General features: G+C 55.9%; 5 protein-coding genes across 5 annotated transcripts; 1 reads left to right on the forward strand and 4 right to left on the reverse strand.

The window, feature by feature from the left end:
• Positions 1-701: 701 nt before the first annotated feature.
• On the reverse strand, positions 702-2,593 carry GGS23DRAFT_255839 (uncharacterized protein). Its single transcript, XM_051512298.1, has 3 exons — positions 2,400-2,593; positions 1,895-2,326; positions 702-1,816 (listed from the first exon to the last, which is right to left on the reverse strand). The coding sequence occupies exons 1-3, from the start codon at positions 2,418-2,420 to the stop codon at positions 1,235-1,237; spliced, it is 1,035 nt and encodes a 344-aa protein (XP_051368651.1). The 5' UTR covers positions 2,421-2,593; the 3' UTR covers positions 702-1,234.
• Positions 2,594-3,282: 689 nt separating this feature from the next.
• On the forward strand, positions 3,283-4,054 carry GGS23DRAFT_255867 (uncharacterized protein). The gene is made up of 3 exons (XM_051512299.1): positions 3,283-3,418; positions 3,515-3,700; positions 3,820-4,054. The coding sequence occupies exons 1-3, from the start codon at positions 3,401-3,403 to the stop codon at positions 3,961-3,963; spliced, it is 348 nt and encodes a 115-aa protein (XP_051368652.1). The 5' UTR covers positions 3,283-3,400; the 3' UTR covers positions 3,964-4,054.
• Positions 4,055-4,664: 610 nt separating this feature from the next.
• Positions 4,665-5,537, reverse strand: GGS23DRAFT_599875 (mitochondrial carrier; the record flags this gene model as incomplete). Its single annotated transcript, XM_051518984.1, has 1 exon — positions 4,665-5,537. One exon carries the CDS (start codon positions 5,535-5,537, stop codon positions 4,665-4,667), a length of 873 nt encoding a protein of 290 aa, XP_051368653.1.
• A 2,317-nt stretch (positions 5,538-7,854) lies between these two features.
• On the reverse strand, positions 7,855-9,834 carry GGS23DRAFT_607168 (Serine/threonine-protein kinase cot-1; the record flags this gene model as incomplete). Its single annotated transcript, XM_051520009.1, has 4 exons — positions 7,855-8,149; positions 8,197-8,670; positions 8,719-9,219; positions 9,278-9,834. 4 exons carry the CDS (start codon positions 9,832-9,834, stop codon positions 7,855-7,857), a joined length of 1,827 nt encoding a protein of 608 aa, XP_051368654.1.
• Positions 9,835-13,489: 3,655 nt separating this feature from the next.
• Positions 13,490-14,333, reverse strand: GGS23DRAFT_255971 (uncharacterized protein). Its single transcript, XM_051512300.1, has one exon. It carries the CDS (start codon positions 14,175-14,177, stop codon positions 13,701-13,703), a length of 477 nt encoding a protein of 158 aa, XP_051368655.1. The 5' UTR covers positions 14,178-14,333; the 3' UTR covers positions 13,490-13,700.
• Positions 14,334-14,948: the final 615 nt, after the last annotated feature.

Consider the following 14,948-nt stretch of genomic DNA (forward strand, 5'->3'; position numbering starts at 1 on the left):
GATATCGGTAATTAGATAAGAATTACCCTTATAAAAAGTATAACGAGATAGGTTTTTACGGTTACGTAAATTCGAATTACGCGGGAAATATATCCATAATTAAGTTAACGAATAGTTACGTATTCTTTATAATAGAAGTTCCGATCGTATAAATATCGAAGCTTTAGTCGGTAGTTACGCGAAGCTCGGGAAAGGTTAAGTATATAGCCTTATCGACGGCGGTAGTAGATACCGCGTAAATACGTAATTTCCTTACGGAACTAAGCGTAATACCCGTAGGCCTTATTACCCTACGATACGATAGTACGACGACGAATACGTAAGTAAAGGAAACCGCGATAAATAAATAAAAGCGGTATATCCGAAAGGATTATTACTACGTAAGGTAAGAGGTAAAAGAGAGGTACGTTAAGCTAAGATACGTATTATTAGCTAAGAACGCGGCTAATAGGCTTACGAAGCCTTTAGAGGCGAAGAAATACTAAAGGTTTATTAAGTTATTATATCTAAAGGACCCGTAATAGCCTTACTCCTTAAACGAAATAAGTATGTAAATAAAGCGATAAGGGAGGAAAATACTACGGAATTAGGGCCTTACGCTATTTAAAAACCTAACGATAGCCTTACCTAGGCTAAGAAGGCGTATAAGCGCGTAAGTACGTAATCGGTTACGTATAGCTATAGGGTAAGCCCTACCCTAACGAGGGTTAATCGGGATATAAAAGGCACGTAAAACGGCTCTAAAAGGCTACGTAGATAACTGCAATTTAATTAACTGTTCACCCGTTCCTTAGATGGCCACAATTTCTCGTATATTAGGGACATATCCCCGTATGGACTCTCTGCGTTTCACGCCCCAGAAGCCAGCCAGCCAGCTACCAAGCAGCCAACCTGTCCCGCGTGGGACTCATGTATGCATTCGCTTTTGCGACTACGCCCAGAGATGACAGTGGGCGTATAGAATCCTTCAAGACCGGCCATAGCAATACGATTCTACTGTAATAGTCGCTCAAAAACACAGTAATTCGATGGGACGATTCCCTCCCCTCCCATTACACCTTTAGACTGTCCCTTCCCAGTACCGTAAACGCCGTCAGCTAAGCGGAACCTGCTGCACATCCATCCTCGCATCTCTGCCCAACTGCAGGCTTTCTAGAATGGTATCTGCCGCGTTGGACTCTGAGAATACGGTCTCCTTCTTTCAGGAGACGCCCTAGACGGTCTGTACATGGGTTCACACCACCGTCTCGGCCCTCTCGCCCTCGGCAATAATCGGCACGCCCAGCCCCCTGTCCGGGCTCTGGAGAACAAGCTGCTCGTGCCTCCTTGCCCTGATGTAGTCGCTAACCGCGCGGATCAAGATGAACCATCCCACGATCATTAGCAAGTACGCGACCCATTCGCTGCTTGCAATCTCGCTCAGGCCCGAAGCGGCGTCGCCACTGCCCGTGGTGACAGAGTTGGGGTCGAAGTCGTGGCTGTTGGGGTCGGGAGGTTGCGCATATCCATCCGAGGGCGCGCCCATGCCGCCAGAGTTGGAAGAGGCACCCTTCATGTAGAAACCGTACTGGATAAGCGTGATGCCGAGGCCGGCGCGAGAACCATTCTTGGCCGCATGCGTCGAGTGGAGCAGGTAGGTAAGGAGGAAGCCCACGAACTGGAACGACATGCTGATCATGCCGTTCCAGATGAAACTAAATACAGATCCGACGGGCATGCCATCAATGTAGACGTCGTCGGGGCCGCCGAGGCCGGGAGCCAGGATCGTGGTCTCCCAGTAGGGCGGGGCGGCGTCGGCAGCTGCTTGCTCGTAGGTCTAGATGTTGGTTAGTTAGTAACGTCAGGCATGCGCCCAACAGGTCTGGCCGATCGCGGTTGAGGGAGGGTGACGTACGGGAGGGGCCTCTTCCACGATCTTCTCCCCCCGTTCCGGCCGCGCCATCATATTGGAAAAGACGCCATCGGATTGGATCCCGCCGCCGTACACTCTGGAGCTCGTGTGCGGAGCGTTTGCGCTACCCGAAGGCTGCGGAGCCTGCACCGCGGGAACCGGTGGCCCGTCATTCCTCGGGTTGGAATTCTGGCTGGCGGAATTGGCCGGGGTGGGAAACGAGTTTCCACGAACTAATCGCTGTCGGTCATCGGGTTCGTCGTCGCTGTCGTCTTCGGCATCGAACGCGTCGGCCAGCGTAGGGTCGACAGTCTGCCGCCTCCTATCGAGCGAGGAGGATCGCGAGTGGAAGGACGGCGGAGGCGAGTTCGGGATGGGTCGCGACGGAGCGGACGTAATCGGAGAATCAGATTCGTCATCGTCCTGGGTATTGACCTGGGCAGCGAGTTAACGGCGATCTTCGACGCCACTCGACACAAAGCGGCCGTAGCAGGGGGAATACACCTACTCGCTCGTAACGTCGGGACATGGTGCGGATAAGAGAGAGGCAAGGAAAACCGGACAAAATACAGGAGTAGCGAGAGCAGAGGCGTGTCTTGGTATTGAAGTGGCAAAGGGAATGGCGGTGTCGCTGGAACGATGGGAACAAGTTTTAGGAGAAAGGCAGGGCAGAGAGAGATTCCCGGTAAGTTAAGGAGCGTGTTGGGAGACTGAGTAGGGGCAGGGGGATTGGATGGCGTGAGGAGGAATGACGATGCAGGATGGGGACGGCGATGGGGGATGGGATGGTGAGAGAAAGTGACATGCGACACGGGAGTTTCGAGGAAGAAGAGGGAGAGGAGTGGGCACGAGATTAGCAAGATTTGGGGGGGTTAATGTGCCTACCTGGATCAGCCTGCGGCCGGTGGTTCCAGAAGGCTGTCGGGGCTGGCGTTAGCGGGCTACCTGCTCTGGTGCAGGCGGCGCATCAGGCGTCGAAGTACCCCTTTAGTACCCGCGATGTACCGGAACACGGCAGAAATATGCATTTGGGGTCCGGTGGACCACCCAAAAGTTCCCCCCCCCTGGCTGACCAATCCACGGACACGCACACACTCTACATATGTACACATACGAGGCACCTGGGATTGTGGTGGGTTCCGGCGGGGCCAGGGAGGGTCAGCCGGCTGCAGCTGGCGTCGAGGGTGGCCCCAGCTGGACACGCGACGTAGAAACCAACCGAGGGTCGCCGGCGGTTGGAGGCCTGCGATCGGCAGGTCGCCCGCAAAAGTGACCCCGATGGATCTCTACCTAGGTAGGTCGGGATCGATAAGATAACAACTCGACGTAAGCCCGATAAAGAACAGAGCCTGCGGGCATCTCTGCCCATTGCTCTTAGTTGGTTCTGCCGCTCCGACAGCTCCTTTGTCAATTTTCTACCGCGAGATACTTCGTGTCTATTCCTCGAGGTGCCGTCGATCGAACTTGTGCCCAAAAGTGCTCTGCAACACTCGCAGATGGGATCTAAGAATGTCCCGTCAAGCAATTGTACGTCGTCTCCGCTGACACACCCCGCTGCCCTGCCCCCCGGCCGTCCAGAATACTTCGCGATCCGACGCTGACACGCAAGAACGCACACGACAGAACGGCCAGCGCCACATTCTACGGGCGCTCGCCCAATGGCCCAGAGACATCCTCCGGCCCGAGATCCAGCTCCAAGAGGTCCTGCGCAAGCGCTTCGCCGAGCCCTTAGCCAACCTGTCCGAGCAAGAACAGCTTAGGCAGGCCAACGCCCTCTACTCGCTCATACATAACCGATACAAGACAAAGGTGCGCCTCGAGACCCCGGGATAGCGAGCCAGTCCGGCCAGGCTTTCTATCGCCCACCCCACGCTCCCCGCCGCCCTCCGGCGGACAGGCATGCCAAATGCTGACACCGCGGGCTACAGTACCCCATCACGGGCTCGCTGCTCCAGCCGAAGAGCCACCCGACGTACTATTCCGAGCTAATCAAGGAGCTAGAGGAGGCTCCGAAACGGACCTACGTTGAAAGACTCTGGTTACGGTTGAAGGGGTTTATCAGGCTGCAGTAGCCGGGCCGAGGCGTTGCGTGATGACGGAACAGGCAGCGTTGTAAGATATCAGACCGGGAGTAAGAGAAGAGAAGCCGACCGCTCTTCATACTTTATAGACCGCGAAGATCGCGGAACAAGTCGCTCTAGGCGACGCCTGCGCCGCTCTCCGCGTCACAACGTAGCCTTCTATAGTTAGATAATGTATACATCTCAACCTAGCTTTGCGCAGACACGTCTAGAAACGCTGCGTCGCCCGCGCATTCTCCTCGCCCTCCCACACGGGATGCTACTCCCGGGGCAGGGGGGGGGAGGGAAGCGTCCGTGCTCGCCTAGTTCCCGCACTTACGGGCTGCGATGCGGCCGCGAGGGAAGCTGTCAACAGAGATGCTCTTATTCATCTCTCACGGCCCCGTTCTGCGCGCCGTACCTAGCTGGTCTAGGTAAGCTGATAGGTATATCCACCCGCCCTTCCATCCACTCTTCGGCTTAACCCAAGGAACGAGCCGAGCCAACCTCCAATTTCAGCTTTTTTGAGCTTTTTTGAGCATGTAAACGACATTACACCTAGTCAACGCAAGCAGGTCCGGGGCCCGCCACCACCAGACTCAACGCTGAGGCGCCATGTGGGGTTCTGCTGTTCCGGGGCGGGTTGGGTAAGCCTTTCTCGTCTCTCCTCCGCCGTCCACCTCCCGTAGCTATCCGGCCGGCTCGGGCAAAGCTTATATGTACTTGTTGTCGGGGTCGAGGGTGCGCATGAGCTCGATGCTCTTCTCGTACATGGAGAAGACGATGCCGCCGCTCATGACGAGGCGGGCGAGGCGGGGGAGGGCGCCGCTCCAGAAGGTGAGGACGCCCTCGTGGCGGAAGATGAGAGCGGCGCAGCGCAGGCTGTTGCCGTAGACGCGGCGGGCGTCGATGCTCTGCATGCGGGTCTTGACGGTGTCGAGCGGCTGGGTGACGGCGACGGTGATGGCGCCGGCGACGCTGCCGATGCCGAACGTCGCGACCAAGCCGAGCTTCTCGCCCGGCGCCGTGTACGACTCGGCGAGCTGCTTGAGGCTCGTGTAGGACCCGAAGCGCACCGCGCTGTTGGCCGACTGGCGCGCCGCCGTCGGCACGAGGCCCTGGAAGAAGCCGCGCACGCCGCGCTCGCGCGCGATGATCGGCACCGCGTGCAGGAACCCGCGCAGCCGCGGCCTCGCCGACTTGCGGTCGTCGATCAGCGTCGTCTTGATCGACTCCGTCGGCGTCACCGCGAGCAGCGACTCGGTCACGCCCGCGCCGAAGCCGGCCAGCACGTTGCGCGGCCCCGACACCTTCCCCGTCTCGTCGGCCAGCAGCCGCTTGTACTGCTCGAACGAGACAAAGCGGATGGCCGCCTTGGCCGAGTTGCCGATGATCAGGGTCGTGCAGCCGGCGTACCACTGCCGGCCGAAGGGCGGCCACGGCAGCTTCTGGCCGTCGCCTAGCTTGCGGTTGAGCTGCGTGCGCGTCTTGGCGAACTCGGCCGGGTAGGTGATGGCGATCTCGATGGCGCCGGCCGTGGCACCCGCTATTATCGACCGCAGCGCGCTGGGTTTCTCCGTCGACATTTTGCGTCGTCGGCGTATGTGGGAGGTTTCGGGGGGCACTTCGCGATGGTCCGCTACCGGCTAGTTTAGTCCATGGTTTTTTTCCCTTTTTGAGATTTCTTTCTAGCTGCTCTGATCTCGTCACTTTTTTTTTTCTTAGCCTAGAGCTTCCCCTCATAATCCCGATTGATACATACAACACGATACAGCAATATGAAGATACCATGACCTAAACTCACTACCTGTCACTATTCCAAGCAGAAGTGTCTTCCTCTTCTCCCTCAATCAGAGCTTATACACATTTTAGTTGTACTTTTTAGCGGTCAATTTCAATATCATCCAGATACAGGCACAGGAAACTATAGACAGTCCATTTGGTCATGTAGGCTTGTATAGATATAATAAAGATATAGATATAGTCTTCTTTCTCCCTTCCTCTACCATGCTCGGCCGTATAGCTGTCAACAAAATTCTAGCCTCTTGTAGAATTTTAACGGCCCCTTATAGATAGGACTTTCAATAGGTGTATATCACCTTCTAGGTTGAATCAGTTCGCCATGCCTTCGCCCCTCATCCTCTTGAATACCTGATCAACGAGCCGGAAGAAGACTGGGGGCTGCTCTCACTTGGAGGATGAGGCATATAGCGGGAAACGAGCTTACGCGAAACATTGATAGACAGGAGTCCTAATGGGCTACTGAAGATAGTTACAAATAGCCCAGCTTAGCGCGCTTACAGTACCCTACGGAAGGCCCCAGGATAGCATCACTACCGCCACCACTGCTATCGCTGCTGCTACGTAATCATAATATTCCAGGAACGAAGACGGGCAATTACATTTATCTAACTGCTGGTTTATGGGACGCATTGCTCTCTACTCGGACTGGAAAAGCTAGCTTCAGTTTGGACAGAGATAGGTCCTCTCGGCTCTCTCGTCTGTCGAAGAGGGCTCCCTCAGCCTTAGATTTATTCAATGACTTTGAAGTTATGCGTATCTCAAGTTTGAAAGAGGGATTTATGAAGGGAAATAGTTCACTGGTAGAGAGCTCGGTAATCAGAAGAAGCAGCCAGGAGAGTCTATGTTTAGCAGTTTCCCTTTCCTTCTTATTACGAAACGCGGCTCGTCCCGTCAAGCATATATATATCACTATTATGTATAATATCTATCCGAGATCGCTTCAAGTCTCGTGTCGATCCCAAGCAATGAACCGTCCTACAGTGATCCCCTCACCCATCCCGCTCAATGACCACATCGCCCCTGAGCTCCATGCCTAATCTATAACGAGCAGGCAATCACGCTATTTCTTCCATATGTACCATGGGTTTATCCCTGTTCAATATCATAGGCAACTATTAGTTATTGCGTCGAGAGATAGTCCCAAGAAACTAATCCACTGACCCACAAGTACATTCCCACGATCGCGAACCTGAGCGCCGTCCGTGACGCTGCACCTATCTACCGACTTTGAGCTACGTGAGAGGCCAAAACCGGCGAACTATTCATTATTCCGCGTTTCCCCTGTCATTTAAATTGCAACAGGGGTCCGCTGACCTTATCCTATCTGCTTGCCATTTGCTCACGTGCCCCTTGCATAGGCTTTCATAGGGAACGCCGTGCCTTCATCTATCAAGATAGATGGGTTCCAACCACCCCGACCTAAGTTTAATATAAACGTTCTAACAACACCCTACAGTACAGCGGACCATACGTTTAACGGCAACGTCAAGCTGTATTGCCCTGATGGTGCGCAAGCTCTTACAGTGTCAAAACTCTGATCTGTCTCTATGCCGGTCACTTCTTGTCACCCACCTAGGGGCTCTTTACCCTGTTCATGGGGCAACCGCCACCAGAATCTACTTCTGGCTCGTCGTCACTCTGTACTGTCCCGAGCGCCTACGGGCGTTTTGGGCTCTTTCTGACGGCACCTTTGGCCAGCAAAGTGTGCCGGCGTCCTAACGGCCGATACTGGGTATCGGTTCTTGGGGTCGGCCAACGTTGGTCTTGGAGCGAACAGTACTCCTTATACTTACCTTTGCGGCGCACTAGGACGTGTATGTCTGTATCACAGTCGCGGCTAACCTTGTGGAGTGTCGATCGCATGTTTTCGAGAAGTTCTCGTTGCTTCGGTCTCGCTTAGTGCGGCACCGGCACGCTATTGCGATTCGATTCCACATCTAACCAAACCACCTTATCGATAACTAGTTCAGTTGCGCTTCACGCCCTGGTTCGGCTCAGAGTCGCCCAGAAACCCCAGTTGGCAGCAGGCGAGCAGACCAACTCCTTCAGCATCTCAACGAGGTTGCAAGTCGTTGAACACGCATTCTAGATACCTATCCATTACCGGAAGTTGTTGTCAAACCGCTTGAAGGTATATCCGATGAAAGGCAAACTCATCTGAAGTGACTCGTCGGGTAGGGCTCGCGAGGCGTCAGCCATGACATGAGTAGCATTCTCGGTTTGGTCGATCTCGTCCGTAGGGAAGTACGTTGTATCGATGTTGGAAGTCAAGCGTGGCTCAAATGGCGCCCTAATCCGACGCAGCTGATCAAACTGAACCCCGCGAAAAAACGGATGGTCTTTTATCTCCTGCGATCCGCCGCGACCAAGCCGGTTTTCAGGGTTGCATACCAAGCTGAATTGTTAGTATTAAAACCTGGGGAATCTAGAACCGAAGCTCACCTCCGGATTAGATTTTCAGCTTCCCGACCCAGCTGGATATCGTCAGGAAAGTACAATGCTCGTCTCCAGTTGACAATCTTGCGGTACGTATCGTGACGGTCCTCAGCGCAAAATGGAGGCCAGCCGACTAGACACTCGAACATGATAGTCCCAAGAGACCACCAATCGCAGCTGAATGAGTATCCCTGACCAGTGAAAATCTCGGGGGCAATGTAATCTGGGGTTCCGACAGTGGAATAGGCGATTAACCTTCTTGATCGACGCCACTCGTTGATCTGCGATCGGTTGCTAACAGTGAGGTTAATTTGATCAAGTGCAATTGAAGTCCGGTCCCGTGGCTTGTTGGATTTTCCTCGGAGCAGCTGTTGGTAGTAGCTATTGTCGTGGAGACGATGAAAACCGGTCGAGAGACCAAAGTCAGTCAACTTGATGTGGCCGCCACGGTCTAGGAGAATATTATCTGGTTTGATGTCTCTGAAGAATAGCATTAGCAACGATAAGCATCTTTAGGCATAAACATACCGGTGGATAAAGCCCAACGCGTGTACAGTCTCAATAGCCAGAATGCATTCTGCCATATAAAACCGGGTGATATCTTCGGAGAAGATTTCGTATTTGATGAGCATGGTCATTAAATCACCACCCGGTAGGAACTCCATCAGCATATAGAGAAAATGCGGATCTTGGAAAGTCGTAAACAGCTTAACAACCCACGGACTCTCAGCTTCGGCCAAAATATCGCGCTCGGCCCGAACGTGAGCCAGTTGGTCTTTCTGGAGCATCTCTGTCTTGATGAGCGATTTTAGTGCGTAGACCTGGCCGTCCGTCTTCTTTTGCACTAGTTTGACTTCACCAAAGGCGCCTTTGCCAATCACCTTGATTGTTCGATAGTTTTCTGGCTTATCCTTGGTTCGTAAGAACCGGAGATATTGACCCTCCTTACGCCCGGCCGAGGCCCAAGTCTGATGTCGCCGTGACGGAGCCTCGTTTGGGTCCTCGAGTTTCCTTTCCATCTCGCTCTGTCTGTAGAAAAGAGCTGGTTAGCATCGCTGCGGCGTGCGTAGCTTGCAAGATTGTCTACCTCTGATTCCTCTCTCTCGCCCGCTTCACGCTGTCCTTGAAGAAGTCAGCCGCTAACTGCGCGCACTTCGTCTGGTTGTGATTGACGGCCGATCCGTACTTGTCTGGGTTTCGCTCTGGGGCTTGCGCGAATACACCCCTTGGTACCGATTTCGGCGGCGGCATCGGAGCCGTCATACGGTTATCTAGGTTCAGCACATCCTGTCTGGGGAGATGCCCCGTGCGAGGACGTTGTGCCGGCGCCTGTCCTCGCAAGCCGTATGGAAAGGACCTCGCGTCGCCCCCCAGATTCTGATGGGAGAACTGGCTAACAAGGGTAGTGTCGGGATCATGTTGCGGCAGGTCATGATTCTGCACGAAATACCCGGGTGGTGCGAAAGCACCCGGGTAAGGCTGTTGGCGGGGTTGGTTTCGAGATTGTGTACCATCATCTCCTAAGTTTGGGGGAGCCGGAAAGACGGATTGGGGGAAGGTCGAGGGGGTTGTGGGATACTGGTCATGGCTCGATGCGTGTGTATCGGGTTGGGGGTGCGGGGAAGGCCGACTGTTGCTATCCATCGGAAACACGTGCCTGCGGGAGAGGACTATTCCCTGCAGAACTGTTAGCGTTGCCAAAAGAACGACGGAGTTCGACGCCTCGACGGCTCGGCGGCAGTCATAAAAACCAAGATGAGATGAAGAGGAGACAGGATCGATATTAATATGGCCCTGGCACATCGATGGGCTGGACAGGGAAAGGGGGAGGAAAGCGGTGAGACAGGAGGAGGGGAACGCCGCATTTTGCTTCACCTTCAAACAGAAACCTCGATAGAATCACTAGCAACCCATCTGATCAGTTCGAACAACTTGCTCTTGGTGATTGGTGATATCTGTGTTGGTTGTTGGCTGGGCTTGCATTGTCGAACACCGTCGTGATTGGCTCTCGGAGCAGTTCCGGACCGAGCGGTCCGACCCTCGTCCACCAATCCCGGCCCGGGCCTCGACGATCATCGTTGCCCGTTGCCCGTGCTACGTTTTACCGAGCTACCTAACGCGCCTGCGACGCGATACGCCCTAGTAGTACCTACTAAGAGGCTCTGACTACGATCATGAAGACTCTTCATCCCAAATCAACCAGTAGATGAACAGTGAGAGGGAGAGCTGCCACTTACAGTCATTCCTACGCCGCCATGGGCACAATTCAAGCTAAATGATAAACCCAAGTTTTATTTCTTTGATGTGTCTGCTACGTAGGTAGTAAGTTGTCTATGAGTAGGTAGGTAACAACATCGACAGCATCTGGTGGCTGGCCCGAGCTCCGGTACTTGACCGGTTCAACCTCTGAGTTTGGTATCGAGTGCCGAACCTGGATCGTGCCCTGGGAACGATGCGCTCGGGCGCCCTGGATCTCGGTCCAGGAACAGCCACGTCGTCTCGTCCTGCGCGCTGTATCTTCCTCTTCCGGTGTCTACTTATCACTGGACGATCTTATAGCTGAAAGTGAACTGTTCGGGCCCTTCTTTGGATGAGATATAGATCTGTCAAGATGCGGCTGACTCGGATCAAGGGTCCATTCAAACTGCAATTAAAATGCCGTCTTGTGACTTTCAGTGACGCGCTTCAACGAAACGTCTTTGAGGGGCCATTCCTCGCATCGAGCAAGAAACGCACTGGCCTCGGAGGGGGCTGGTCTTGCTTGCGGGAGCGCTGGACTCTCAGTGCCGCATACAGAAGTTTGACGCCCTCTCAGTAACTGTGCGGTAGATCTTCTCGACCGTCTCTGGAGAGAGCTTTGAGCACTGGCGGAGGTCGTACGAATCGATCCGCGAGATGCCTTGCGACGCTTGCGACCACGCTGTTATTCATCAGAATCATCTCCAGAGCCACGGCCTTCAGCATTTGGAGGCGAAGGACAATAGTCCTCGTCACGCACAAATCCTAGGACGCCAAGACCATCCTCACTGCCAAAACCTCCTATTTCTACGTCGCTGCCCTCATCTTGCACCACTTCGTATGCATGTGAGGATGTACGACGAGAACGGCACTGCGACGGCGAATCCTGAGACGGGGGAGACACTCTGGCGCCAGATGGCGATCTGGATTCGGCCTCCGACGACTCAGGCTCGGCGTCGCACGGTCCATGATCAAAGTCTTGCTCTTATTGTGATTCGGGTGACAGTCTTACTGCGGGGGATCAAGTGCGGGCCCCAGGGGTTGCATCACCGCGCTCGGCCCTCGCACACGCTTCGCCATCGTGCAGCAGCGTCTGAGCCGTCTCCTCTGAGGCGGCAGCAATAGGACTGCATATGCGCATCGAACGGGATGCGGGAGTACTCTGTGCCCCATGGCAGGATTCTTCGTCTTCATCAGAGAGAGCATCGGTCGTCGTGATGCTAGGCTCGCCGGTGACTCCGGCGGCTTCGGTGGCAGGCAGTTGTTCGTCTGACACGCCCAGACGTGGCTGACTTTCAGGGCAAGTAGGCGAGACGCCAAAGCTGGCATCCGTACAAGTCGACGTGTCTCCAGCGGACGTGGGATTCGTCTTAAAAGGAAGCTGATTCGGTTCGGAATCAGGGAGGGGGGTCCATGTTTGAATCGCCTGTCCAGTTTGGGTCGTCCTCCAATCGAGCCGGAGATACGGCTGGCGCAGTATTCATACCGATGGCGGCCTCCGGCTCAGCCGGACTGTGTTTGGTGCGTGTGCCGTCTAGATACGGGCTGTCAGGACCTACACCAGAAAGAATCACAGAGAACAGAATTTACCGAAATTGTCTGCGATGCTGGCCGTCGTTTGTGTTGTGCATGATTGCGAGTCGTCGAAATTCCAACCCTCATCGTCGCACCCTGCCTGTCTGAGCAGCGCCGCTAAACCAGAGGCGGTAGCAGCGAGTCCGCGTTTACCAAGAAAAATCAAGACCGTTTCCTGGCACGTAGGAATCTATATTATAAGCTATATTGCCCAATATGATAAGCCTATAATGCCCAATTGGGGATTATACTACGTCGTAGGCGTCTATATGCTCCCGTGACAGTTTCACCGGCAGGTAACTCAGCTGGTCATTAGTCCCTGCAGAGATTTCGTGTTATTATCACGACCTCACCAGCTATAGCCTAAGACCAGTTTCTTCGCTCACTGACCCGGAATCCCTTCCCACCCGGCCACGAGGATGAGCAGGCTCGCCGTCGGACGCTTAGCCTAAACCAAACGGCCAGACGGAAGCTTGTCGGCCAGCGTGTGCACGGACGACACCATGGTTGCCTGGCGATCCTACTGCTACTGCATGATGCACAGCGAAGACGCAGGAGAAGGAAAAAAAAATAAGATCCCATCTGGACCGAACTGTCGCCAGGTCTGTCCCACCGTATTCCCAGAGGCTCGAGGTGAGCGACGTCGGACAAATACACACGCCCACCACATGCAAGACACATGCCGATGGTAGCGTGACCCGCAGAGGGGGAGGGAGGAGGGGCTTCGAGAAAGAGAGACGGTGCCATTCGCCGTCGATGCTCGCCAGGACGCTTCTCTTTGCTTCTTCTCTTCTTCTGTGTAGTGGATCCCTCGGTGCTGCCGATCGTTTAACGTCTAGAGTGTTCCGCCGTGTGAGCCATGCTATGTGCCGACGACTGGTTACGCGTACATTAGGTATGGGGACGATGCGATAGCAGAGGGCCAGTCGCCAGCGGATCCACTCGCGGGCTCGACCTCGACACAGTATCTCGCCCGCGATAGGGCCGCGACGGCAAAGGGGCCGGCGGCTACAGTCTGCGGCAAGGCGAACAATAAGTAGCAGGACATATAGGACACCGACAGACGAGATAGGTAGGTATTTTTACTACCTGAATCACACGGCGCATCGGACCCGTCGCATAGGCAAAGAGGACATCGATCGTACAGCATCCCCGTTCCCCATTCCCCATTCCCCATTCCCAATGGCCCGGCGCGAGCGACCTGCCTCGAGAGGCAACTCGTTGCTGGGTGAGTTTACACATTACCATTACGGCCGCCCCGCGCATAACATCCATCTTGCCCCCGCCGGAGCAGGCGTCCCGAGCAGAGCGCCGTCTTCCCTGATCCCGGGACGGCCGCCTGCTACGACGCTAGAACGACACCCTCTCCCCTCTCCCGTCCGCATCGCGCAGTAGTAATACACGCAGGGCGAGTCACACTCGCCTCGCCGGACTCTTTCTTGCCGGGGAATCCTTGTCCCCCCCCCCCCTCTTCCCTAACTACCCCTCCCTGAGCGCCTCGACACGGCTCCAGAGTCCGGCAACAGACCACCGCTTCGACGGGCTCGCCCTCGCCGCCCCCTCGACGGCTGCGCCCGAGGGCGCCCACAGCGACGACAGCGAGCGCGAGGACGAGCGCGAGGACGGGGACGGCGACCCCATGGCCTCCGTCGGCCGGCCTGCGCCGCGGTTAGCACGCTTCGCGCGACGGCCGCCTCCTAGCGAGGGACAGAGGGGCAGCGCAACTTACGAATGTTTCCCCGGCCGCCGATGCCGTAGCCCCTGAGCTGGGCGTCGCGCCTCGCGACGTCGTGCGCGGCCTGCTCGTCGTCGTCGTCGTCCTCCTCCTCGTCCTCCTCGCCACCTGCTGCCCCTCCCCCACCCTCCAAGATATCGCCAGCGCTCCTCCTCCTCCTGCCCCGCGCCGCCCCCCTTCCCCTCGCCCCGGTGTTGCCCCCGCCCGCCGCCGACACGCTGCGCACGGGCGCGAGACGGCCCTGCACGCGCACGACGTGCCGGGGCTCGCGCCTCCGCGGTGGCGGCGGCACCAGCAGCGCGCGCGACTCGGCGTCCGCACCTGCACGTGCCGCGTGCTGCTGGTGCCGCCGGCTTGGCAGGCGCGCGGCGAGCGTGGCGAGGAGGGCGGCGACCGGGGCCGGCGCCGGGGGCGGCGAGGCGTGGGTGTGGGAGCGCATGCTGGCCCAGGGAGAGGTGGAGGTGGAGGTGGTGGGGGGGTGGTTTTTTTTTCTTTCCCGGTTCGAGATTCAATTATTTTTTTCGGCCTTCGTCATGGACAATTTGCCCCTGCAGCAGTTCGTTTTATTTTTTACGTGGGCCAATTTAACGAGACCAGGGGGGGGGAGAAGCGAGGGGCAGAGAGCGGGGAGAGAGGGAGAGGGAGAGGGAACACCGTCGCCGTCGCGTCTCGTCTCGTCTCGACCTGGCGGATGGAGGAGAGCGATATGCGATGGATGCGTGGATATGCCTGTACGTCCATGCGAGTTGTGGAGGGGAGGGGCGGGCGCGCGCGCCGATGGTGACGGGGCCTAGAAGCGGGCGGCAGTCGAAAGAGAAGCTATCCGATACGTGGGACGGGGTCGCGACGGGTCTGGATGGTCTTCTCTTCTCTCGTCGACCCTCCCTACTGCTCTCTCTCTGATTACTCCTGACCGGGGGACCGGCGAAGGTTTCACGCGGGGCGTCTGTGTTGACGAAATTAGCAGCTCGCAGACTCAGAACTTCTGTTCACCTCATTCTACTTCACGTCGCGATCGCGAGGTCTGCCCGTCTGGGCGGGGATGGTGGAGGGGGGGCGGTTCGGGATGGTTGAGTGATCGGTGTTCAAAGTCGCATATGTCGTATTTCCGATCACAAGGGGGGATTGGAAGGAGAGGAAAGGAGTGAGAAAAAGGGGTCGTGGTTGACGACGTCAACATTCTGCGAAGACGTCAAAAAAAAGGGGGACG

Source organism: Durotheca rogersii (assembly GCF_024521655.1).
Source record: "Durotheca rogersii strain YMJ 92031201 chromosome Unknown GGS23scaffold_27, whole genome shotgun sequence".
Lineage (NCBI taxonomy): Eukaryota > Fungi > Ascomycota > Sordariomycetes > Xylariales > Xylariaceae > Durotheca > Durotheca rogersii.